The following is a 26,203-nucleotide window of genomic DNA, read 5'->3' as shown; positions in this document are numbered from 1 at the left end:
GGCCAGGCCTCAAAAACCACGCCTGAGTCCTGCGCAGGAAGGCCTGGAAGACGCCCTCTACCAGAAGGTGCCAGGCTGGCTCCAGACGCAGGACTCCCAGTAGGAAGGCAAGGAAATCGAGGCGCCGCTTAGGGCAGGCCTACAGGACAAACGGCCCAAACAGAAACAATGCATGGAAGACTCCGGAAGGGATGAAAGCGCCAGACCGTCCGCGGTGGCTGCCGGTGCTGGAACTGAATTCCCGAGTGCACTGAAAACCACGCCAAGCCCAGGAATTAACTGTGTCCTGTGTGCTGAATGTCAAATTCAACACACTGGTATCCCGTACTGGGACAGGGGAGAGCGGAAGGGCGGTCTGTGCGCGGCAGTGGGGGAGAGGGGATGGTCCCATGGGAGCGCCGCAGCTCTTCCACGCCAGGAAGTCACAGACGACATCTAAAATGGAAAAACCAGAAACAGGGAACCCGAGGCAGGAACTGCAAGATCGTTAACCACCGCCGTTCCAGATTCTTCCACAGTAACACAACACCTCCATCGATGGGAGGGTGGCCCTCACAGATGCTGGGGTGCAGGGCAGGAGACCCAGCCTCCCAGAGGCTGTCCTACCAGCCTCCCACTGCTGACACTCGATTTAACACAAGGCAGAAATCGTTACTTGGTTCTCCAGTACTGGAAGCTGAGTGTGGTCCTAAGCAGAAGGGAAGCTGCAGCCCCAGGGCGGCGGGGGCGGGGACCAGGAGGCCTGTGTTCAGCACTCAACTTTGTAGCATCACTCGGCTTCTGAAACCACCAAGAGCGGTAGGCATGGTGGCCAGTGAACTAAGATGCTACCTGGGACACCAACATCCTGTATCAGAGCGCTGTGGATGGACAGTCCACCTCCACTTCCGATGCAGCTTCCTGCTTTTTCACCTGGGAGGCAGCAGATAACAGCTTCCTGCTACGGGAGACCAGACTGAATGCTGGGCTCCTGGCTTTGGCCTGGCCCAACCCCAGCTGTTGTGGGCATTTCGGCAGTGAACCAGCAGATGGAAAGTCTGTTTCTCCCTCTCTGTGTCACTCTGGCTTTCAAATAAATAAACCTAAAGAAATAAAAATAAAACTTGGGGCCGGGCCGGCGCCATGGCTCAATAGGCTAATCCTCCGCCTGCGGCGCCGGCACACCAGGTTCTAGTCCCAGTCCCGACGCTGGATTCTGTCCCGGTTGCCCCTCTTCCAGGCCAGCTCTCTGCTGTGGCCAGGGAGGGCAGTGGAGGATGGCCCAAGTGCTTGGGCCCTGCACCCCATGGGAGACCAGGAGAAGCACCTGGCTCCTGGCTTTGGATCAGCGCGATGCGCCAGCTGCATCGCGTTGGCCACGGCGGCCATTGGAGGGTGAACCAACGGCAAAAGGAAGACCTTTCTCTCTCTCTCTCTCTCTCACTGTCCACTCTGCCTGTAAAAAAAAAAAAAAAAAAAAAAAAAACTTGGGGCCGGTAATGTGGCATAGCAGGTAAAGCTGCTGCCTGTAGTGCTAGCATCCCATATGGGCTCTGGTTTGAGACCCAGCTGTTCCACTTCCAATCCAGCTCTCTGCTATGGCCTGGGAAAGCAACAGAAGATGGCCCAGGTGCTTGGGCCCTTGCACCCACATGGAAGACCCAGAGGAAGCTCCTGGCTCCTGGCTTCCGATTGACCCAGCTCTGGCCATTACAGCCACTTGGGAGTGAACCAGTGGATAGAGGAACTCTCTCTCTCTGCCCCTGCCTTTCTGTAACTCTGCCTTTCAAATAAATAAATATTGTTTTAAAGAAATAAATAATAAAAAACCAAGGAAATGTGTCATGTTAATAGAGGTTACATTATATTTAGGGAAAATCACCCCATCAGGTAGGTAAGTCAGAAGTGCCATCACCCTCAACTTCCAACGCTAAGATCAGATGATCTCTCCAGGTCCATTTTAAATGCCAACACTGGACTGTGGATTTCAGACCTGATTTGGTTTGTTTTTGTTTGAAGGCAACAGAATATGAACCACTGTAGAAGTATCTGAACGAGGGAGCCATGAAATGAAAGGAAGTGCCTAGGACTGATCTGACAGAGGTATTGAAAACTCCACGGCGTGTGCGGGGGAGGGGGACTCTGATGCAGCAAGTCACGCTGCCGCTGGGATCCTGCTCCCTATGGCACAGTTGCCTGGGATGCAGTCCTGGCCACTGTGGAGCCACCCAGCGTCCTGCTAATGCAGCTAGGAGGCGCAGGACAGCTCACCAACTTGAGGCCTGCCACCCGTGTGGGAGACCTGGATGGAGCTCCAGTCTCCTGCTTCATCCAGGCTCAGCCCCAGCTGCTGCAGGCACGTGGGGAGTGAATTAGCAAATGGAAGATCTCGCTGTCCCTCCCGCTCTCTGCCTTTCAAGTAAATATTTTTTTTTTTAATTAGCGATGTGGAACAGCAGATTAAGCCATGGCTTATGACACCCGCATCCCATACAGGTGCTGGGTCAAGTCCCAGCTGCTCTGCTTCCGACCAGCTCCCAGCTAATGCACCTGGGGAGGCAGCAGAAGACAGCTCAAGTACTTGGGTCCCTGCCACCCATGTGGGAAACCTGGATAGAGCTCCAGGCTCCTGGCTTCAGCCTGGCCCAGTCCCAGCCATTTGGAAAGAGAACCACTGAATGGAAGATAGATTCTCTCTCTCTCTCTCTCTCTCTCTCTCTCACTCACTCTGCCTTCCAAATAAATAAATCTAAAACTAAAAACTTCAAGTAGGAAAACTTTAAAAACTAAAACTTTAAGTGGGAAAAGCATTCACTTAGGTCTGAGGGCCTGCAAACTTCAGGTAGGCCACTCACAAGAGGACTGGAAAGAAAAAGCACGAGGCCAGCAGTGGTGTAGCGAGTAACGCCACCGCCTGCAAAGCTGGCACGAGCACTGGCTTGTGTCTTGGCTGCTTCATTCCTGGCCCAGCTCTCTGCTGATGGCCTGGGAAAAGCAGCAGAGGATGGCCCAAGAGTCTAGGCCCCTGCTACCCAAGTGGGAGACCCTGATGAGACTCCTGGATCCTGGATTCGAACTGGCCCAGCCCTGGCCATTGCGGCCATCTAGGGAGTGAGTCAGCAGTTGAAGAGTTCTCTTTCCCTCTCTGTAACGCTTTCAAATAAATGAATAAAAACTGAGGTATTTCAGAGCAGGCACCAGTGAGGTGGGCAAGAGTGCGATGCTGCTGCTGTCGGGGAGAAGCCCTGGCCAAGGAGCGGTGGGGCTGGGGACCGTCCCACGAGCTCTCAAACGCCCAACAGCGTCCCCACCCGCGATGATGGCAGGGGTCAAACAGGCACCAACCCCAGGACAGAAAGTGAAGGATATTATGATTCAATTCAAATTTCTCTTTGAATTTCTAATTCTTCCTTAAGCATAACAAAAGTCCAAAGTTCCCTAATATGTAATCAATGCTTTTAGGAAAGCTTTAATTCAAAAACAATTTTGCTGCCACAGTTAGCTACCAATCGATAAAGCTGACCAAACCCCGATTGCTTAAAATCAACCTACAAGGTGTGTGTGACCTTTACTTCATAGGTAATATCTATTCTATTTGGGGGGACTATTTGGTAATTTTAACTCCAAGTGAAGGATTTCCATGAGACGGCCACACAGAGCTCACCCTGTCCGACACCTGGGACGTGTGTTTTCCTCTCCCCATCTTCATCTGTGAGAGCAGCCTGCGGGAGCTCCTCACACACTTTTTTTTTTTTTTTTGGACAGGCAGAGTTAGACAGTGAGAGAGTGAGAGTGAGAGTGAGAGTGAGAGAGAAAGGTCTTCCTTTTTCCGTTGGTTCACTCCCCCCCCCCCAAAGTGGCCGCTACAGCCGGCATATTGCCGCCAGCGTGCTGTGCCATCCGAAGCCAGGAGCCAGGTGCCTCCTCCTGGTCTCCCATACGGGTGCAGGGCCCAAGGACCTGGGCCACAGCAGAAAGCTGGACTGGAAGAGGAGCAACCGGGACAGAATCCGGGACAGAATCCGAACATTCCAGGACTAAACACAGGACGAGGACCCAAAGGGGCTGTGACACGGGTACGGTGACCACACAGCCACGGCCACGCAAGGTTTTCTGCAAAGCTTATTTAAGCCCCCTTTTGTGTAAAGAAAGTAAAAAATCCATTATTTGTTCTCTTCCAGCAGGATCCTTCCACTCAGGCTCAAAAAATACTTCTTGCCTCTACGTCAGAAAACATTCACTGGCTTCCCCACACTTAACAGGGCTGGGAATTAACAGCCCCGCCCGCCCAATGTCAGCACAAACAGGAGACTCCTGGGGGGCCCTGGCTCTGTGAGAGGTGCTGCCTGTCAACCCTGCGCTGTGGGTACTTTAACTCACACTTGAGTGTCGGGCTGTCCCTGTGCGTCATACACTTCTCCAGGCAGCTCAAGCAGCAGTATCAACTCCGATCCTACTGAACCAAGTCCAGATCTAACCCAGGCACCGCCGTTCACCGTGAAGCTCAACCGTCCCTCAAGGTCTCCAGCAGACATGCCCAGCTTCTTCACGGCTACAGCCCCAGCTCATGTCCTGTGGTCTACAGCTGCTCAGAAAATCCAAGCCATACCAACCTAATTTTTATCATGCAATCCTGACATCACCCTACAATTTAGATTTTATTCAAAAGACTTATTTCCTAAATCTGTTATTAAAAAAAAAAAAAAAAAGCATGCCCATGTTACACAATCTACCCAGAGAAAACATGAAGGTTATAATGTATTTTTTTAAAAGATGTATTTATTTATTTGAAAGTCAGAATTACACAGAGAGAAGGAGAGGCAGAGGGAGAGAGAGAGAGAGAGAGAGAGAGAGAAACAGGTCTTCCATCCGATGGTTCACTCCCCAATAGGCAGAAACGGTGCCGATCCAAAGCCAGGAGCCAGAAGCTTCTTCTGGATCTCCCACGCAGGTACGGGGGCCCAAGGACTTGAGCCATCTTCTACTGCTTTCCCAGGCCATAGCAGAGAGCTGGATCAGAAGCAGAGCAGCCAGGACCCAAACTGGTGCCCATATGGGATACCAGCACTGCAGGCGGCAGCTTTACCCACTATGCCACATGACCGGCCCTGTATAATGTACTTTGTTTGTTTTTATTTATTTATTTTTTTGACAGGCAAAGCGGACAGTCAGAGAGAGAGAGAGAGAAAGGTCTTCCTTTTGCCATTGGTTCACCCTCCAATGGCCGCGCACCGCGCTGATCCGAAGCCAGGAGCCAGGTGCTTCTCCTGGTCTCCCATGGGTGCAGGGCCCAAGCACTTGGGCCATCCTCCGCTGCCTTCCTGGGCCACAGCAGAAAGCTGGCCTGGAAGAGGGGCAACCGGGACAGAACCCGGTGGCCCGAACAGGACTAGAACCCGGTGTGCCAGCGCCGCAAGGTGGATGATTAGCCTTTTGAGCCGCGGCGCCGGCCGTATAATGCACTTTTAAAAATTATTTTCTGGCCGGCGCCGTGGCTTAACAGGCTAATCCTCCGCCTTGAGGCGCCGGCACACCGGGTTCTAGTCCCGCTTGGGGCGCTGGATTCTACCCCGGTTGCCCCTCTTCCAGGCCAGCTCTCTGTTATGGCCCGGGAAGGCAGTGGAGGATGGCCCAAGTCCTTGGGCCCTGCACCCGCATGGGAGACCAGGAACAGCACCTGGCTCCTGGTTTTGGATCGGCCCGATGCGCTGGCCACAGCGGCCATTGGAGGGTGAACCAACGGCAAAAAGGAAGACCTTTCTCTCTGTCTCTCTCTCACTCACTATCCACTCTGCCTGTAAAAAAAAAAAAAAAAAAATTATTTTCTTGGCCAGCAACATGGCTCAATAGGCTAATCCTCCACCTACGGCGCCAGCACACCAGATTCTAGTCCCAGTCCCAGCGCCGGATTCTGTCCCGGTTGCCCCTCTTCCAGGCCAGCTCTCTGCTGTGGCCCGGGAGTGCAGTGGAGGATGGCCCAAGTACTTGGGCCCTGCACCCCATGGGAGACCAGAAGCACCTGGCTCCTGCCTTCGGATCAGCGCGGTGCGCCGGCCGCAGCGCACCAGCCGCAGCGGCCATTGGAGGGTGAACCAATGGCAAAGGAAGACCTTTCTCTCTGTCTCTCTCTCTCACTGTCCACTCTGCCTGTTAAAAAAAAAAAAAATTATTTTCTTGGGCCCGGTGCTGTGGCACATCAGGTTAAAGCCCTGGCCTACAATGCCAGCATCCTATACCGGTGCCGGTTCAAGTCCTGGCTGCTCCACTTCCAATGTAGGTCCCTGTTAATGTGTCTTGGAAAGCAGCAGAGGATGGCCCAAATCCTTGGTCCCCTGCACCCACATGGGAGACCCAGACCCAGACCCAGACCCAGCTCTTGGCTCCTGGCTTCAGCTCAGCTCAGCTCTGACCATTGCGGCCATTTGGGGAGTGAGTCAGCAGATGGAAGACCTCTCTCTCTCTCTCTCTAGCTCTACCTCTTTCTGTAACTCTGTCTTTCAAATAAATAAAATAAATCTTTTAAAAAAATTAATTTCTCTTTATTTATTTGGAAGCAGAGAGACAGAGACAGACAGATTTCCCATCCAGTTTCAATGTCCAAATGCCAACAACAGTTGGGGCTGGGCCAGACCAAAGCCAGGATTCCACTCCAGGTCCCCCACAGGGGTAGAAGCACATCTGCTGTCCCCCTGGGGTGCATACAGCAGAAAGCTGGAGCAGAAGCAGAGCCAGGACTGAAACCCAAGGACTCTGACATGGGACACAGCCAACCCAAGAGGCACTGTAACTGCTGGGCCAAACTCCTGCCTCCTGAAAGGCACTCTGAGACGTTTCCCACGATCAGTGTAGGCACCGAGGGCTGGGCACCAACAGCTATGGACACTCACACCCAAGAAGGAGAATCGGAGAAGTTTCTGTCCCACTCACGACAAGAGGGAATTAACAGAAAGTCTAGAAAGGCAAAGGGGGGGCGCGTGCTGAGAGACGAGGCCCTGGCAGGGACGGGACAGCAGGTCTGCCTCGCTCCTGCCCCGCGCTCTCGCCGGGACCAGAGCAGAGGTCCCCAGGCTGTCCAACACCAACAGGCTGGGGCTGCAAGCATCAGCTCCATCCAAATGAGACGCTAGCTGTCGCATTTAAGCTGTGAAAAAACCACCCAACACATGAAAACAGTATTTTTACATTTGGTTGTATTTACTCGAGGAAATTTTAAAGTGTTTCATTCACTCTGCTTCAAATGGCATCAAATTTACATTTTAAAAAATTTGTTTAAAGAAATACACATGCAAAACAGAGTGTTTCCAACTTTTAATTAAGGCCTAGGATTTCAGAGGAAGCCAATCAAATTATAAACATAATCAAAGGAAAATTAAACAAAGTCTAGAGAGCGGACTTTCGTCCGGCACACGGGTGCAGCGGGCAGTCACGCTGTACACGTGCATCAACGCCACACCGCAAGTTAGAAATTTAAGGGCCAGAACAAACTCCCTTTAAAACTTCAGAACATGATAAGCTACACTTTCCAAATTCCCTCGAAGTCTCAAAATCTAAATTGAGTCAATTGCTTTCCCTTCTTGGGTGTCAAGAATCCTATGTAACTGTCCCTGGCTCCCTGGCAAAGACGCGGGAGGTGGGGAGAGGCCGGCCGGCTTCCCACTCCCCAGGGCGGCCAGTCCCTCGCTCCCCTCCACACAGACCCGGTGCCCTGCGAGCACCGGTGACCCCCACCCCGGAAGCTGGGTGCTTGATCACACCCTATAATTGGGTCTGAAGAACAACCCTCATTCTCCAGCAGAAATCACCAGGCCCTGCTACTGCACACGGACAACGAGGGCCCTGGTTCGAATCATGCCGTCTGAGTCACGGCTGCGTGTACCTCCTCGAGATTTTCATGTTGTTACAATTTTTTTTTTTTTTTGACAGGCAGAGTGGACAGTGAGAGAGAGAGACAGAGAGAAAGGTCTTCCTTTTGCCGTTGGTTCACCCTCCAATGGCCGCCGCGGTAGCGCGCTGCGGCCGGCGCACCGCGCTGTTCCAATGGCAGGAGCCAGGTGCTTCTCCTGGTCTCCCATGGGGTGCAGAGCCCAAGCACTTGGGCCATCCTCCACTGCACTCCCTAGCCACAGCAGAGAGCTGGCCTGGAAGAGGGGCAACCGGGACAGGATCGGTGCCCCAACCGGGACTAGAACCCGGTGTGCCGGCGCCGGCTACAATATTTTTTTAAGATTTTATTTTATCTGAGAGGTAGAGTTATAGACAGTGAGAGGTAGAAACAGAGAGAAAGGTCTTCCTTCCGTTAAGCCAGGAGCTTCTTTCTGGTCTCCCACACGGGTGCAGGCGCCCAGCTGCTACAATATGTTAATGTCAGCAAAGTACCACCTTAATTCTGCTTTGAATTAAGTTCTGAAGAGTCCTTACAATCATGTAATTCACTTGTGATTCGATTTCCAGAGAGCCAGAACCCTCAGCACACAGCTTTCTTCTGTGCAGCCTCGCAGGCAGACCCCGACACACGGCCTGGACCGCCTGCCCCGGCCCGATGGCGCACACCGCCCCGGCTAACCCAGCCCAACCCGATCCCGCACACCGCCCCGGCTAACCCAGCCCAACCCGATCCCGCACACCGCCCCGGCTATCCCAGCCCAACCCGATCCCGCACACCGCCCCGGCTAACCCAGCCCAACCCGATCCCGCACACCGCCCCGGCTGTCCCAGCCCAACCCGATCCCGCACACCGCCCCGGCTAACCCAGCCCAACCCGATCCCGCACACCGTCCCGGCTATCCCAGCCCAACCCGCTGAGAAGGCCCGGCGGTACGTGTCCCAGAGGCCTCACCGGCAAAGCACCCACGATGTCAGCTGGACATCACGCGTGGATAAAGAACCCCGGAACCTGGATCGGCGGCCCTGGCAAACAGCAGGGCTGCTCCACCACACACCTCACACCAAAGCGCCCACAGCAACTCCAGCTCGAGCACCACGGGGCAGAGGGGGCCCCAGTGCGGACCCCATTCATTTGTCTCCTCGCAGAAATATCAGCTGCGTGGGCCCAGAGATGAGAACTCACGGCGCCGGCTGCATGGTCAGCACCCAGCACCAAACGTGGCCCAGGGAGACGCCTTCCCGAGGTTCGGCCGGAACGGACGCACGGCTTCCTCCTCCTCCGTTCTGGGGTCTCTCCGGTCTCACCTTACACTCCGACCAGCCTTCGGGATTCTAACTGCCCCGCGAAGCCCTCACCAACCTGCCCACCAGCACCCCGGGTTGGCCGGGCGCCGACTGCGGCCGGACAGGTGCCTCCGCGTGCAGGGAGCACCAGCCACACTTCCGGCTACCGCCAGAGCACAGGGGTCCGGCACAAATACAATAGGGGGAAACCGATCGGCTCGAGCGTGGCGTCGTTAACAGAAAGCCTTCGCCCGTGACAACTCAGGAGGGCTACGGCACAGCGGGCGTCCAGGGCCCGGACGGCGCGGGGCGCAGCCAGGCCGTCACCTGCAAGGGGCGGCCAAGCCGGACCCCCGCCCGCGGACCCCGCCCGCGAGGTGGCGGCTGTCCCCGGAGCTGCAGGAAGCGACAGCCGGCCCCGAGGGTGGGTCTCGGAAGCCGCCAGGGCGACGGCCGGGCGGGGCGGGGCGGGGGCGGCTCGCAGGGACAGGACGCGGGCGCGCGAGGGCGCGGCACTCACCCCACTCGAGGAACTCGGCCACGTACTTGTCGCGCCGCAGGGCCGAGTGGCTGCACTCGGTGTACAGGCACACCAGCACGTCGAGCAGCGTCTCCACGCTCAGGGCGCTCTCGTTGCGCCACGGCCCGTCCAGGAGCAGCTGCTCCAGCCTCTTCAGCCGCACCTTGGCCGACATGGCGCCGCGCGGCCCGCTCTCCCCGCCCCGGCCACGCGTCGCCCGCTCGGCCAGCCCGTCAGCGCGAGCCCGGGGCCCGGCGGCCCGAGTCCCCTCAGCGCCCGGCCGCGTCGCCGCGCCCCGGCCTAGGCCGACATCTTGGGCCCCGTGCCCGCGGCTCCGTCTGAGGCGCCGGGCCCCGCGGGTCCATGGGCCGCCGCCGCCCTCGGCCGCCGCCGCCCGCCCTCGCCCCGCCGGCGGCCGCGCCCTCAGCCCGCCAGCGCCGGGCGACGCGGAGCCGAGCGCTGCGCAAGCCCGGCCGGCGCCCGAGCCCGACCCCAGCCCCGACCCGGCGGCCCAGCCCCGCGGCCCGCAGCCAACCAGGGCGCGGCCAGCGCGGCGCAGCCAACCGCGGCCGGGCCGGCCCTCGCCGCGCTGACCTCAGCGCGCCGCCCCGCCCCGCGCTCGCGGCGCGGCTGCTGCGGGCTCGGGCCTCGCCGCTCGCCGTAGCGAGGCCGACGCCGGCGGGGCGGGTGGGCCGCCGAGGTTGCGGCCGGCGCGTGCGCAGAGGCGGCCGGGCCCGCGGGGCGGCGGCGCCTGGGCGAGGCGCGGCCGAGCGCTGCCCGGAGAGCGGCCTCGGGAGGCCCTGGCCCCGGCCGCCCGCGCCCCGGGAGTGCGGGCTGCGCTTGCCCACCGCGCAGCCTGCCCTGCCCGCAGAGCCGGCGGGAGGCGGGCCGAGGCCCCGCGCTCGCTGAGGTTGCGGGGTGGCCGGTGGCCAGGGACGGCGGGGAGGCCGCGGCCGCACCACCGCGACTCCCGCAGACCTTTGGCGTCGGGAGACTGGGGGCGGGTGGCCGGGCAGAGCCGGCCTTGGAGATGGGAGTCGGAGGACGGCGGCCTCCCTCCCGAGGGGGCCCCAGGGCAGTGCGGGCTGCAGGCCGGGTCCTGGAGCTCGATTTGGGTGCGGGGCACCCAGGGGCGTAAGTGCACAGCTCTTCAAGCCGTACGCTGCCATCAGTGCTGTCCCCGTGCGTGTTCGGGCGCGGCCACCTTTGGGGCGTGCCCCGTCCAGTTAGGTGGAGCTGTTCGCACACAGGTCACGCACTGTACCCTAAATATTTGGTCGCTGTACCGTATGTATCAAATCTCAATAAAAAAAAGTAATCCCTAGTCGAAACTCGCGCTTTAGGATAAAGCCCAGACTCTGCCGTGGCCCGTGGGGAGGGTGAACCGGCGCCTGAGTCTGGCCAGGCCCCCAATCCCCCGGTTTTCACCTTTGTCCCCGTGTAGTGACCTCTGCTCCCACGAGTGTCCCTGTGGACAGCGTGTTCTGCCTCCCTGCCCAGCCGCACCCCCTTTTCAGTCTCACTGTCCCCTCGCTGGACCTCCGAGCTCGCCAGCCCTGCCGCTGCTGTCCGTGCTGTTCCTGCAGCAGAGCCTTGGCCGGCGTCCTGGGCAAGACCAGGCCCCCCAGTTCCGCCCAGCCCCTGGCGCCATGGGCGCCTGTGAGACCTGCCCCTAGCCTGGAACCACACCTCTTCCCGTCCCTCAGTGAGCGCGGGCCTAGTAGAGTAACTGGACCTACCTCTGCATTCCACTGAGTTTGAGACAGTTGAGTGTGGGTTAACCCCCTCGGATCAGTCCATACTGGGCCTGAGTGACCGCACGCCAGTGGCGTTTTTTAAGACATTTCATTTATCTGAAAGGCTGAGTGACAGGGAGAGGAGGAGAAACAGAAAGAGTGAGAGAGAGATCTTCCATCGCTGGTTCACTGCGATGGCCAGGGCTGGGCCAGGTTGAACCCATGGGAGCCTGGTCTCCATCAGGGTCTCCCATGTGGGTGGCAGAGGCCCAAGTACCAGAGCCGCCATCTACTGCCTCCTGGGTGCACTGGCAGGGAGCTGGATCAGAAGCCGAGCAACCAGGACTTGAACTGGTGCTCTGATATGGGATGCCACAACACTGGTCCCTGCGCTCTAGTCACTGTTTCGGAACCCAAGGACTATGTGACTAGCTGACGATGGGGCTGGCTGGCTCTTAGCCCCCAGGCCAGAGAGACCCAGTGCACCCGAGAGGTTCCACTGTATCCTGGCCATAAACTCCTCACTTGGGCTGACTCGGTGGATGTCTGATCAGCCCAGAGTTACCCTCGCAACCCACAGTGGACACAACATCTGGTTGTTACACCTCTGAAGTTTAGCTGTGTCCCCAGCTTGGCCCTGAATTGACAGAACATTGCAAGTGTCCCCTTCTGCCCCTCTGGGGCTGTTCCCAGGGAGGAAGGAAGGGAGAGGGGCTGCAAGGGTGGGGTACCATCCGTGCTGGCAGGAAATGAAGCTGGCCCACTGGGGACAGCCACACACCCCGTGCTGGGTCCCTGCTGCTTGCTCCTCTGTCCCCCTTAACCCAAGCACATATCACCTGTCTGGGTAGGGCCCTCCGTCCTCCCAGGGGGACTGCCAGGGCCTGTTAGCCCCTTGCTTGTTCATCCACACGGATCACATGTGTCCACAGGACACTTCATGCACCCCTTGCCCCCAACAAATGTTAGGGAGCAGGCAGCTCCCAACCTGACGTGTTCCTGGCTCTGCTTCCAAAGCAACACGTGCGCAGGTCCTGTTTGGGAATCAGTGACCAGCCACGGTGCCCCCCAAGTGGAGGGCCACAGATTGAGCTCTGCGAGGAATGCCCTGGAACCCCTCTCACCAGGCTGAAGGCAAAGCCCCCCATCCTCTCGCCCTCGCAGGTCCTCTCTTCCACACTCAGCTTTTCTTCCCGGTGCAGGTCAGGTTCCCAAGCGCTTGCCTTGACAACCTACATGGCATGCGAAGTGGGAGGGGCGGCAGAGCTGCTCCGTGCAGTGCCAGGGCTTTGGAGCTGGCCGTGCCACATCTGCCTGCAACTCCCCACTGCTCCCGAGGCGGCTACTAGGTCCTAAGCTGAATGCCAGGGAACTACAGGGAGGTCCTTTGGCCTAGTGGTCAAGACACCTGCATTTCATATGGGAGTGCCTGGGTTCAAAAGGGAGTTACAGAAAGGCAGCGAGAGAAAGACGGGCATCTTCTGTCCACTGGTTCACTTCTCAAATGGCCACAACATACAGGTCAAAGGCAGGAGGCTGGACCTCTATCCAGGTCTCTTCCAGAGAGCTGGACAGGAAGCAGAGCAGCTGGGACTTGAACACGTGCTCCTATGGGATGCTGGCATCGCACAGCACTGGGCTCCTACTGTGCTTCTGATCCAGCTTTCTACTAATGCATCCTGGGGGGCGCCAGGTGATGGCTTAAGTATTTGGGCCCCTGCCACTCATGCGGGAGACCCAGATTGAGTTCCAGGCTCCTGGCTTCAACCTGGCCCAGCCCAGGCTTTTGTGGACATTTGGGAAATGAACCAGTGGATGGGAGTTTCTCTCTCTCTCTCTCTCTCTCTCTCTCTCTCTCTCTCTCTCTCTCCCTCTTTCTCTCCAATAAAACAAGTTTTAAGAAATAGGTGTTGCCCCCACTAAGCTGTAAAACCAGATATGTAAAACGAGACCAGCTGCACACATACACACACACTGGACGGGATGAGTGTCAGCCGTGAGAGGGGGTGTAGCCTCCACCACGGTCTTTGCTCCAGCTGCCTCGCTTACTTCTGCACCTGCAGCTGTGCCCTCGCAGGAGGTTCTCTGTGAACCACCAACAGCGGTTGAAAAAGCTTACACTTGCTATAGAGGGGTCTACCTTGGGTCGGCGCTGTGGCGTAGCAGGCTGCCACCTGTGGCTCTGGCCACCTATATGGGCACCAGTTCAAGTCCTGGCTGCTCCATTTCCAATCCAGCTCCCTGCTAGTGCACCTGAGAAAGCAGTGGAAGATGGCCCAAGTCCTTGGGCCCCTGCACCCACGTGGGAGACCTGGATGAAGCTCCTGGCTCCTGGCTTTGGATCAGCACAGCTCCAGCTTTCACAGCCAATTGGGGAGTGAACCAGTGGATGGAAGACCTCTCTCTCTCTCTCTCTCTCTCTCTCTCTCCCTCCCTCCCTCTCCTCTCTCTGTGTAACTCTTTCAAATAAATAAATAAATAAATCTTAAAAAAAAAAAAAGGGAGGGGCTGGTGCCATGGCTCACTTGGTTAATCTTCCGCCTGCGGCGCCAGCAAATGGGCACCGGGTTCTAGTCCCGGTTGCTTCTCTTCCAGTCCAGCTCTCTGCTGTGGCCCAGGAGGGCACTGGAGGAGGGCCCAAGTGCTTGGGCCCCTGCACCTGCATGGGAGACCAGGAAGAAGCTCCTGGCTCCTGGCTTTGGATCAGTGCAGTGCCAGCCGTAGCAACCATTTGGGGGGTGAACCAACGGAAGGAAGACCTTTCTCTTTGTCTATAACTCTACCTGTTAAAAAAAAAAAATGAACCAACGGATATCTCTTTCCTCTGTCTTGCTGTAGCTCTGACTTTAAAATAAATAAATGAATCTTTAAAAAAAAAAAAAAAAAGGAGGGCTCTGCATGAGGTGCTGGCTCCAGCCAGAGGTGCACGGACCCTGGGTAAAAGCTGCAGTGTGGAAGAGCCCCCCCAGAAGGCAAGACTTTTATGGTGAGGCACAGACAGTGGCTCAGGGCTGAGTCCTAATCAGAGATAAAACGGGTGAAATTTCCCAGGTGGTCTGGGGGAAAGGCGAGTGGGTGGGCTTCTCAGAACGCGGCGTGCCCAAGGGCTGAAGGCTCACCACAGCATTTCCTGTGGTCTGCTTCCTCCCCCACCCCAGTGCTTGCTCCAAGGACACTTGCACTCGTGACCAGGGAGGCAGGGACAGAGGCAGGATGGCTTCCCCTGTCAGGGCTGACTTGGCCTCCTGTGGCTGGGTGCCCAGCCCGCCGAGAGCGCCCTTCTGCAGGGGGACCAGGGAGGTGACACTGGGCCCCTCCACCACGATTCGCTCTCATACACTGTCCCAAGTAAGGACTTGCCTTTCCAGCCACGTCACTTCTACCAGCACCACCATTTGCAGACTCGGAGAATGCTTTATTTATCTATCACCATGGCAACTCCAACACACCGCCTTGGACTGCAGGATTCATTTTATGGTGAAGGAAGTATGGCAGAGAGCTCGTGCCGGTGAAATTCCTGGACTTACCCAGTGTCCCATTGCCCGGAAGTGGCTGCCTTGAGAGAATGGTGGGGGTGGATTGCAGAAACCCTATGAGGTCTACCCACCATTAACGTGGTGTGGCGTCCGCCCCAGCAGCTCAAATGCATGGGGCCAGGAGCCCTCCCACTCTCACTAAAGAACCCGCTGCAGGAAGTCTGCTTCCCTGCCCGTGACCTTGGGCTAGTGTCCAGGAAAGGAATGCTCCCAGCAGGAAGCACAGTCATGGGCCTGTGGTCCGCAGGCCAGGCTGCCCTCCCCCACTCCCAGTTGTGCTGGCTCCTCAGGCAGAGAAGGGACCTCTGTCCTGGCTGGGAGGGTCAGTTGTGGCCGGCAGGCTGCCTCCTGATGCCAGCATCCCACATTAGAGTCCTGGTTCAAGTCCCGGCTGCTCCACTTCCAAGCCAGCTCCCTGCTAATGTCTCTGGGAAGGCAGCGGAAGATGGCCCAGGTGCTTGGGCCCCTGCACCCACGTGGGAGACCCACGTGAAGTTCCAAGCTGCTGGCTTCAGTGTGGGCCACACCTGGTGTTGTGGGCATTTTGGGGCATGAACCAGCAGATGAGAGGGCTTGCTCGCTCTCTCCCCCCCCCCCCTCTCTCCTTTCTCTCTCTCTCTCTCTTTCCCTCTGTGTTGCTCTGCCTTTCAAATAAATTATTTCCTGAAAAACGGGTGTAGACCAAGCGATTCTTCCAAAGCACTAGCAGCTCTGAGCACCCACGCTGCACGGCGCTGTCTCAGGACTGCCAAGCGTCTTCTAGTTGCAGGGGACAGACCACAGAGCCGGCACTGAGGAATAAAAAAAGAATTCAGGCCGTGGGAAGCCATGAGGAAACGGGTGACACAGTGGGGGTGGGGGGGAGCCTCCCTGCGGAGGGACTCTCAGGAGGTGGCAGGGGGGCTGTCCTGAGAGCAGAAGGCGGAGGGGAGCGGGGCCGGGGGCCAAGGCCGGAGCTGCAGGGTGGGCCCGGGCCTGCAGGAGCTCCTGCGGCGGCCCCGGCGCGGTTTCTGAGGTTTCCGGCCGCCTGAGTCTCTGGGTCACAGCTCTTCCTTCAGGGCGTTGCTCTTCCTCGACCTCAACACCCACGCCGACCACAGCGAGGACGCTGGAGGTCAGGGGCACGGGCCAAGACCCTGCCAGGAGGAGGCACACAGACACCCCCGCATAACCCCTGAACAGAGGCAGGAGGCAGGAGAGGGACCCCATCTGTCACAGGGCTTTTGCTTCAGGCCGAGGGGCAGGGGCTTCTCTCCTGCTCTTTGTTCAACTCTGGCTGTGCAGGAGGGGACGATGGAATTGGGGAGCCATGGTCACAGAGGCCCAAGTGGCCAGGCCCAAACCATCCTGCAGACCCCACCAGCCCCCAGGAGCAGAGCCGGACAAAGGCCAGAGAGCCTGCATGTGGATTTAAAACACAGGCGCGGGGGCAGGCATTTGGTGCCGGGGTTGGGATGGCCTGGGGGCACGTGTTGTGGCAGGGTCAGCTGCGTGGCATACTGAAGTGCCCGGGATCCAGCTCTGCCTCCGCGCCTGCTTCCTGTCCAGTTTCCTGCTATTGTGCCTGGGAGGCAGCCATGATGGCTAAAGTGCTGAAGCCCAGCCAACCGCACAGCAGCCCCTGACGCATTCCTGGTCCCCGGCTACAGCCTGGCCTCTGCTACTGCAGGCACTCGGGGAGTAAACCAGCAAGCCAGCAGATGAAAGCGTGCATGAATGTGCACGAATAAATAAATAAAACCACATCTAATCAGTCAGGGGTCCAGCAGGAAGCAGCTTGCACCCTCCAATTAGACTCACTCTAAGAGGTTCTATTTGTAAAGCCCAGTGACAGAGCAGAAGAGGCTGGGGGTGGGGGCTGGCACAGCTGCTGCACCTGTGCCCCATGGCTTCCGAGGCCCCTTGGGGCTCCCTTACTCCGCTACCTGCTCCGTGTTGGCACAGCCGTGTGCAAGCCCAGCGACTCTGCACTGAGGCTCCGATAACGGTGGCGGGAGGGGGGAAGGAGACAGAGTGGGGCGTGCCTCCCCTGCTAGGCCCCTGGCGTGTCCGATCGAAGGTCGAGCTCTGGCGAGTCTCCCTTCTGGGTTCCAGCTGAGGGTGGCCTTGGCCTGCTGCCCCAGCCCAGAGCCGGCAGCTCTGCCCAGCCTGCACAGACAGCCCAGTCCTGAGTGTCCAGGCCCCAGTGCACCCCGCCTTCCTAATCCCTCCCACGTGTCCTTGTGGGTGTGCACCGCCATAGCCAGGGACATGCCTGCATCCGACAGCACTGAGTCCGGCAGCAGCCAACAGTGCCCCTCGGGACGGCCGGGAGCCAGCACCCCAGCTCCAAGAGCCCGCCCCAGTGTCTGTGTGGCTCACGGAGGTCACAGCAGCAAGCAGCCGCACTGGGCACGGTATGTGCACGGAGTTAGCGGTCATCACAGGCAGCAGATGACAACAGACCGGAGGTGCTGTGCGCCCGCGGCCCGGGCCCCCCCACCTGTCCGTCCTCCTGAAACCTGGGGCCGGGGGCTTCAGATGCCTCAGCCATGAAGGCAGCCCCCAGGCTGGTGGCCAGGCGCCCCTGAGCTGCGGAGGGCACTGCTTGTACCTGGGGCGAGGGTTCCCAGCAGTGCTGCAAACACTGAAGTGCACTTTGCTCCCCACGTTGCAGACTGCACTTCCACTGTCAGTGGGAACCTGGGAAGGCAGGGACCGGAACTGCCCCCCTGGCACAGAAGGGCAAGCTGAGGCTTGCAGAGGCGGAGTCCCTGCTGGCCGGTGGCAGGGCCTGGTTTTGAGCCACAACCCTGCCTTTCCCCAGAGCACCAGGATGTCTCCCTCCAAGTGCGGCTGCTGCTCTTCCTTGGAAAGAAAGAACAAGCCCCCCAGTGGCCTCTGGCTGCCCAGCTCTGCCTCCCCCTGACTCTGCAGACTTGGAAACTGAGGCTCAGGGGTTGCCACAGACCTGTCCAGGGGCCCACAGCAAAGCGAGGGAGGAGCCAGGGCTCCACAGATGCCCGGGCATCAGCCCCTGAGCACAGGTGTCCCCAGAGCAGGCCTGAGGGGCAGGCTGAGGATGTCCTGTGCCTCAGGACAGGGCCGGCATCCGAGCACCTGAGAGCTTGGAGAGATGCAAGCAAAGACCCTCTCAGCCAGCCTCCGGACGTGGCCACTGCCCACCGAGATCCAGGACGGCCATGGCCCCTCCCCTACCCCTGTCCTGCTTCGCTCCAGGGCCCCTGGTCACCGTTTTAGTCAGCTTTTGGTCAACACAACAAAATCCAAGAAAACTCACAGTACAAACAGAAAAGGTTCATTTTAGCTCAGTCTGGAGGCTCAAGTCCTAGGCGGCCCACACACCAAAGGGAGGACTCAGGAGTCAAGCCCCCGGTGTCCAACCACCGGGGCTCCACCCTGAAGACCCAACCCAGCTTCGCAAAGGCCTGGGGACAGAGCCTCAGGGAGGTATTCCCCCATAAGACTCCATCCCGACGGCAGCACTGGCCTTCCCCGGGCCTGCCCGTGCTGAGTGAGAGCGGAAGGAGTCGGGGGGCTGTCACCCTAGGGCTGCGGGGGCTCGTGGGCAGCCCGCGGCCACGTTTGCAGCACCCTGAGCAGGGGTGTCGCCTTGGCCCTCGGCGCCCTCCGCCCCTCCCCGCGTCCCCCGCCGCCGGACTCTCCTGGCACAGGAACTCCACGGCCGCTCCCACCCGGATTCCCGGCCTCCTGCACCTCCACCCCAGCACCCGGGGAGCGCAGCGCTCGGGGGTCGGCGCGCCCACTCCCCAGGTTCGCCGGCGAGAAGTCGCCCCGCGCCGCGGGACCCGGGAACGGCGCGGCCGAGGCACCTGCTGCTGAGCTGGGGAGGGCCGGGGCGGGCGCTGCGAGGCTCCCGCGTACTGAGGCCGGGCGGGACCTGGCCTGGACCCCTCGAGGGCGGAGCAGGGCTGTACCGTGGGGGCTGTCGGAGACCGGCGCGCCCTGGCGCCCCCGCACGGGAGGAGAGCGGGGCCGAGCGCAAGCCTGAACAGATGTAAGCCCCCGCCCGCAGTGCCGCTGTGGGGCCGGGGTCCCGGCAGCGAGGTGTGGCCGAGTGACCACGGGTGGTCTCGGCCTCCCCGCGCTCGGCTGGTGGGACGATACCGCCCCTCCGCCCCCACCCGGGCTCAACGACCGAACGCAGGGATGTTGCATCCGGACGTGTCTGTGCGTACGAACCCGTCTGCACGCAGGCGCAAGTATCTGAACCTTCGCGCTTCTCACCCAAAGGAAGCTCGGGCCTCAGCCACTGCCCATGTACCCACATGTCTCGGGCAAGGGTCCGTCCCTGCCGGTGTAACCGGAGCTGCCCCTCGGTGGGATGGGCCTGGGGTGTCTCCGGGGCTGGCAGTGGGTGGTGGCGGCGGTGGCCCTCGGAAGTCCCTGGAGACTACAACGCACAGGGCGACTTGGAGGGGGCGGGCCTGGCCGGCCTGCCAGGCTCTGGTCAGCGCCGCGATGTGGGCTGGGCCCAAAGCCCACCGCTTTCAGGCTCTCGCCGCGCTGCCCCCTCGCTCCCACCCCAGGTCGCCTGTCCTTTAACCGGAAATCAAGCAGCTGCAGGCCCCAGGCCCGAGTCCCCCGGACTTCCCAGGCCGCGCCACGGGAGACGGGTCCCCGCCGTGAGCAGGGGTCAGCACGGCGCGGGCTCCCGGGTCCGCCGTCCGCGCCGAGCCTCCGCTTCTCAGGGGTGGCGCCGAGAGCCACGGGGGCCACCTGGGCTCCCCTCCCTGCCTGGGACCACCGAGCCCGGCCCACCCGCCCCCGCCCCAGGTGGATGGGAGCGAACCCCGAGGCCTAACGCTCCCGGAATCCCGGGGCTCGCGGCGCCGGGGCGGGCGTTGGGGCGCGGAGAGACCCTCGCGCTCGCCGTCCCCGCCCAGCCGTGACCCCCGGCAGCCCCTTCCTCCTCCGTTAACGCTGACGCTTTTCGGGCGGGAACTTCGTGCAGCCACGGCACTCGCGGGCTGAGGATCCAGGGTGGCGGCGGGCAGTGAGGTCCCCGCCGCCCACTGCCGGTCCCCTCCACCGCGCCCTGGGGTGCTTTCTCGCGGACAGTCAGAAGCGGGGACAAACACGCCCACGGCGCTCTCCAAACCGCAGGTCCCGGCCCACGGGCCGCGTGCTGTGCCTCAGGATGGCCGCAAGAGGACGCCTGGCCCAGAGCCCGCGCGCACGCTCAGGCCTTGGGCTGGGGAGGGGGCCCCTTCCTTTACTCCACAGGGAGGCCCCAGAGGGCCAGGGTCCCTAGGCTACACCGCAAAGACTGGGTGTGGCCAGGACGCACAGCTCAGCCTCTCTTTGGAGCAGGTCCCGCGAGGGCAGGAGAGAGGGGCAGGAGCAGAATCTGACCCAAAGGAGGCCTCTGATGTGGGGTGCAGGCCCACTCTGCGGGTGCTGCCTGTCACCAGCCACGCAACGTCGGCCTCAAGGGGCCTGGCAGCTAACACTCAGGCCACAGCAGCCCCTTAGGTGAGGACTAGCTTGGCATTGACACATAAGGAGAGAAATTCCCGTCCAGGGGCAGGAGGCAGGGGTGGCCTTCTGGGGACAGGCAGTGGAAGGGGAGCACGAAGGTACTGGGGTGTTGAGATGGTGCAGGCATGGCCACATTGGCCGGGGTCCCAGGTGTTAGGTCCACCTAGGACTCATGGGATTTGCCTGCTGGGAACCTGCACCCCCACCCCACCGTGAGCTCCTGGCCTCTCCACTCAGAGGCCAAGTCCCTGGGCTGTTTCCCCAGCCTCACAGGATCTCTGCCACCCTCTCTTTCTTTTCTTTGACAGGCAGAGTGGACAGAGAGAGAGAGACGGAGAGAAAGGTCTTCTTTTTTTCATTGGTTCACCCCCCAATGGCCTCTGCAGCTGGCGCACTGCGGCCAGCGCACCACACTGATCCGAAGCCAGGAGCCAGGTGCTTCTCCTGGTCTCCCATGCAGGTGCAGGGCCCAAGCACTTGGGCCATCCTCCACTGCACTGCCAGGCCACAGCAGAGAGCTGGCCTGGAAGAGGAGCAACCAGGACAGAATCCGGTGCCCCGATCGAGACTAGAACCCAGGGTACCGGCGCCACAGGCGGATGATTAGCCTATTGAGCCACGGCACCAGCCACCACCCTCTCTTTGCACTCACATCACCACTTCTGCCACGCCGCAGCCACAGTGCCCAGCGGCTGACCCTGCTGTGCATGGGACCCGTGGGACCCCGGAGACTCCTGCAGAGAGCTGTGGCCAGCCCACGTCCTGGCCTCGGAGGCTGCGACATCCCAGCATTTCTGTTAATAAATGAATGTTTAGTTTATAAATTAATGACAAACGAGTGGTGAGGAAGATGGGTGGTGGAGACAGACATCAGAGCGGTTGACTAATGTTTACATTTTACTATTTATATGCAGATGATGTAAGAATATAGTATAAGGTAGTAGATGAATACAAGGAGAATGACGGGTGGCTGAGTTAGGTGGCTGAATGGCTGATGGGGGCATGAATGACGAGGTGGGTCTGAATCAGTGGGTGAATCACGGAGGCGGTGAGAGTGCGTGTGTGGATGTGTGGATGACGGCTGGACACAGGCTGATATGGGGTGAGAGTGAGTGTGTGGATGTGTGGATGATGGCTGGACACAGGCTGATATGGGGTGAGAGTGAGTGTGTGGATGCGTGGATGACGGCTGGACACAGGCTGATATGGGGTGAGAGTGAGTGTGTGGATGTGTGGATGACGGCTGGACACAGGCTGATATGGGGTGAGAGTGAGTGTGTGGATGCGTGGATGATGGCTGGACACAGGCTGATATGGGGTGAGAGTGCGTGTGTGGATGCGTGGATGACGGCTGGACACAGGCTGATATGGGGTGAGAGTGAGTGTGTGGATGCGTGGATGATGGCTGGACACAGGCTGATCGAATGTGGTAGGTGGTGGTGCTTCGTGGTGGATGGATGGAACACAGTGGGAGCGTCTATGTAGTAGTGGTTGGTCAGGTGATAAGAGCAGACAGATATCTTATTGAAAGATGGGGTGGATGGTTGTAGATGCTGAACTGATGAGTTGGTGGACATTGAGTGACTCTATAGATAGTGAGTCAACTGCAGGTTACAGTGGGTTGACAGTGGATGCTTGGTTTGTGGATGAATCATGGAAGTATGGGTGGATGGATGGTGGGTGCTAGATAAATTGAAAATGGATGACTGTGATGAACTGAGTGGGTGGGCAGATGGTAGATACACGTTTATGACACATGACTGATCGGTGAACCATGAGGTGAACAAATACATGGTGGCAGGGGCCGGTGCTGTACATAGCCGGTAAAGCCACTGCCTGCAGTGCCGGCATCCCATATAGGCTCCAGTTCAGGTCCTGGCAGCTCCACTTCTGATTCAGCTCTCTACTATGACCTGGAAAAGCAGGGGAAGATGGCCCAAGTCCATCACCCGTGTGAGAGACCCAGAAGAAGCTCCTGGCTCCTGGCTTCTGATCGGCACAGCTCTGACTGTTTTGGCCATCTGGGAGAGTGAACCAGTGGATGGAAGACTTCTCTCTGTCTCTGCCTTGGCCTCTCTGTAACTCTACCTTTCAAATAAAATAAATCTTTTTTTTTTTTTTTTTTGGACAGGCAGAGTGGACAGTGAGAGAGAGAGAGACAGAGAGAAAGGTCTTCCTTTTGCCGTTGGTTCACCCTCCAATGGCCGCCGCGGCTGGGGTGCTGCGGCCGGCGCACCGTGCTGATCTGAAGGCAGGAGCCAGGTGCTTCTCCTGGTCTCCCATGCGGGTGCAGGGCCCAAGCACTTGGGCCATCCTCCACTGCACTCCCGGGCCATAGCAGAGAGCTGGCCTGGAAGAGGGGCAGCCGAGACAGAATCCGGTGCCCCGACCGGGACTAGAACCCGGTGTGCCGGCGCCGCAAGGCGGAGGATTAGCCTGTTGAGCCACGGCGCCGGCCTAAATAAAATAAATCTTAAAAATAAATAAATGGTGGCTGTGTGGTGAATGAGTTGGAAATACACGGGAAATATGTGAGTGGTTGCTAGCTGGGTGGCAGCGGGCTATGGAACCAGAGGGGAAATGGACAGTGGCTAGATAATGTGTGGATTCATGATGGATAGATGACGATTATATAATGAAGGTTAAATAGTAGAAAACGGATTAATGGAAGGTGAACCGTGGACGAGGGATGGTGAACAGGCTATGTATGGCTGGAAGGTGCATGGTAGATGGGTGGTCAAGGAAGAGATGGATAGATGTAAAATGGATGAATGAAAGCAGCTGTTGATTGGATAGCAAATGACGGGTGGGGGGTGATCACGGGCAGTGAATGCGGATCGCGCTGGTGGATGAGTGCTCCCTGCGCTCTCTCTTCTCTAGGTAGTACCAGCACCTGGATGAATACGTGGCACTTAGAGGGATGGACGATACAGTACTTAGGTGGATTTGGGATGCATAGTGATTTGTGCTAGATGATGACTACATAGGTAGAGGAAACGCTGAGACTGACACTGAGCAAACAGACATGGCGGTAAGAGATGGGAGGTGGTAGATGACTGGTGGTTGGATGGATGGTGGACTGTTGTTCATGGAAACGTGGCCGGGTGATGCGTGGTGAATGGCTGATGGACGAATTATGGTTGGTTGGATGGATACATCAGGATAGAGGGATAGTAAGTAGATGGGTAGACTGGTGACTGGCAGTTGGATATGTGGTAATGGATGCACGAAGGGTGGATGGACAGATAGCTGTTACCTGTTTGTGGAAAGCTGTTGCACGGTGCACGACAGATGCATAGAGGTGGGTGGGTGGTGAAGGAATGTTGGACTGGTGGCTATTCTCATGTGTGCCGTTGCTTGCAAACGGTGGGCATGGGTAGTCAGCAGCTGAAGGCTCGGTGGATGAATGGTGGCTGGACAGTGAATGGTGATGGGAGGTCACATAATGGTTTGTGGCTGGTAGATAGTGGGTGAGCCTTGGTCATTGGATGGTGATTGAGTGGTGGCTGGTGAACAGATGGACGGTAGTTGGACAGGGGAAGGTGACAGTGGATTTCGGACAGGGAGGATGTTGATGATGGCTGGCCAGTGGTTGATGCTGAATGGTGGCTGAATGGTAGTTGAGTGGCAGACGGCAGATGAGAGCCGGCCGGGTGAGTAAATGGTGGATGGCAGCTGGATGTTAGCTAATTGATGGTGGACATTAGATGGTGAAAGATTGGGAAAGTATGTGGCTGAGAGTGTGCAGCCTGGCGTCACGTGCCAGGTCTCTGAACTGGACTGACACCCATCATCTGTCCTTTTGGGGAACGGGACTGGGGACGGAGAAGAGAGGGGAGCTGTGGGGTGGCTCCCTGCTCCTCGGTGCTCATACCATTTTGAGGTTGTCCTCATCCTTTCCACTCCTCATTCTGCAGTCCCAGTTGTCCTCTGGCTATGTGTTTGGTCCCACTGAACTCCGCACTCCAAATTCCTGAACCCTAAACCTTGGAGCCCAGCATCTTAAGTGGCCGGGGTCAGATTCTCAGGGCACGGACTCAGGGGAGGGGCTCAGCAGGAGGCTGAGGTCCTGCCTGGGAGCCGGAGCTGGGAGGGTGGCAGCGCTGAGGGCTGGCCAGAGTGTGAGTGAGAGGCCAGGCAGGCAAGGAGCAGGGAGTGGGCGGGAGGCACGGGGGAGGGAGGGCTGGAGGGAAGGCCAGCCGGCAGGCGCAGCACAAGCCGAGCGTGGAGCCCCCGGTGCCTGCTTCCAGCACAGGCGGGTGAGTGTGAATGATGCCCCCACTCCGCCCTGTGAGTGCCCCCCACCTCATGCACCCTGGCGACCAGGTGTGGGGGGGCAGGAACAGGGGGTTGAGGAGTTCTGAGTTGGAGCTCTCTGGGGAGAGGGAGGACGTGGGTTCCCCAGGACCTGGGCTCTGGGCCACAGCAATGGCTGCAGGGAGGGGGGACTGTGCTGGGCACACCTGCCCCTCCACACCTGCCTGAGGGAGGCTGCAGTGCCTGCTGCCCACGCTGGCGCTGGCCCCTGGCACTGGTGGAGACTTGCTCTCTGCTGGCCCCGTGGTTGGCTCAGGGTGACAGCCCCGTCACCTGGCCCTCCCGTCACTCCTCTTGGGTGCCCTGGCTCGGATGTGTGTTCTCTCCAGGTTCCCCACCCTGGCCCCGCCCCGTTCCCCTCCCCTCTTCTCTGTGGCCAGTGGTTTTGCCACCTCTTTCCCCCGACTGTTTGCTGCTTGAGTGCACGCAGGCCTCTTGTCCTGGCTGCCCTGGGCTTCAGCCTGACTTCTGGGGTCCTCAGATGCGACCCCAGGAGGGGCTTGATGGAGGGGCAGACCCAGGAGCAGCGAGTCAGGGGCCACTGCATGGGCACTGGGATTGGATGGAGGCACAGGGTGTGTGGCCTGGCTGCCCACTGCCCCTGCAGGGTGTGCCCCTCTCCCAGCCTTCCCTGGGCCTCTATGGGACCTGAGCTGACCTGGGCTGGGAGTTTGGTGACAAAATCCCATTTCCCAGAAGAGCAGCTTTTCCTCAGCTGAATGCCCACAGTGTCCCCTCCCCACACCCAGCAGGGCATCATGGGCGCCCCCCTGCCCCATCCTTCCTGGACCTTGCCTGTGACCTTGCCACCTGCCAAAACTGGGTCCCACCTACCATACCTACCCCCGTTTTTCCCTCCCTCCTGGTGTGTCGTCAAGCATGCAGGTGGGGGCAAGGCTGGCCGTGACCTTCTGGAGTGAGCGCTCGGCCGGTGCGGGCAGGGTGTCAGTTTCCCTCCACGATGGGTTTCAGCACCTGCCCTGGTGTGCATGGAGGGCTTGTGGCGGGGGTATGGACACCTTGTACCCAGCTCCCGCTGCTCTCAGCCTCTTGCTCATCCGGGTCCCCCAGGCGCCCTGTGCCCTCCCTTCGCTGCTCCCTGACTCAGAACAAACCTCTGCTCCCCCGGTCCAGCTGCCTCCTGCTCACCCCTCAGGCCTCGAGCCGGCTTGCTTTCTTCCAGGAAGCGTTCTTGGGTCCTCTCCCCTGCAGCCTTGGATACAGAACTGTACATGAAGGAGTTCAGCTGAGTATGGGGTGAGGTGGGGCTGGCTGAGCCATTGAAGGCCTCTGGGGGGGACCCAGACAGAGTAGCCCAGAGTCATAGGGCCCAGCCTGGAGCCTGGGGTCGCAGACACAGCACCCTGGCAGGTGGGATCTGGCCCCAGCCCTGGTGACACCTGCCTTCTGCCCCCGTCTTTGTAGGTGGCAGCGGTGGCCACAAC

The 26,203-nt window shown here is 59.2% G+C and overlaps 1 protein-coding gene across 6 annotated transcripts in view; it reads right to left on the bottom strand.

The window, feature by feature from the left end:
• Positions 1-9,871, bottom strand: part of CDC42BPB (CDC42 binding protein kinase beta) — a 99,998-nt gene extending 90,127 nt beyond the window's left edge. For 3 of the 6 annotated variants that reach the window (XR_009864793.1, XM_062181143.1, XM_062181146.1), the window contains exon 1: positions 9,668-9,870. Coding sequence is in view for 4 of the 6 variants with exons in the window: in XM_062181143.1 (XP_062037127.1) it covers positions 9,668-9,842 (175 nt within the window). In the remaining 2 variants the exon portion in view is untranslated. Of the gene's footprint in view, positions 1-9,667 lie in introns of all 6 variants that reach the window. The other 3 variants (XR_009864792.1, XM_062181145.1, XM_062181144.1) reach the window with 2 other exon arrangements.
• Between the last annotated feature and the right edge of the window lie 16,332 nt (positions 9,872-26,203).

The sequence above is a fragment of the Lepus europaeus genome, chromosome 22, assembly GCF_033115175.1.
Source record: "Lepus europaeus isolate LE1 chromosome 22, mLepTim1.pri, whole genome shotgun sequence".
In the NCBI taxonomy this organism is placed as follows: domain Eukaryota; kingdom Metazoa; phylum Chordata; class Mammalia; order Lagomorpha; family Leporidae; genus Lepus; species Lepus europaeus.
The sequence above is the reverse complement of the archived record's forward strand: the minus strand, read 5'-3'. Positions and strand labels throughout refer to the sequence as shown.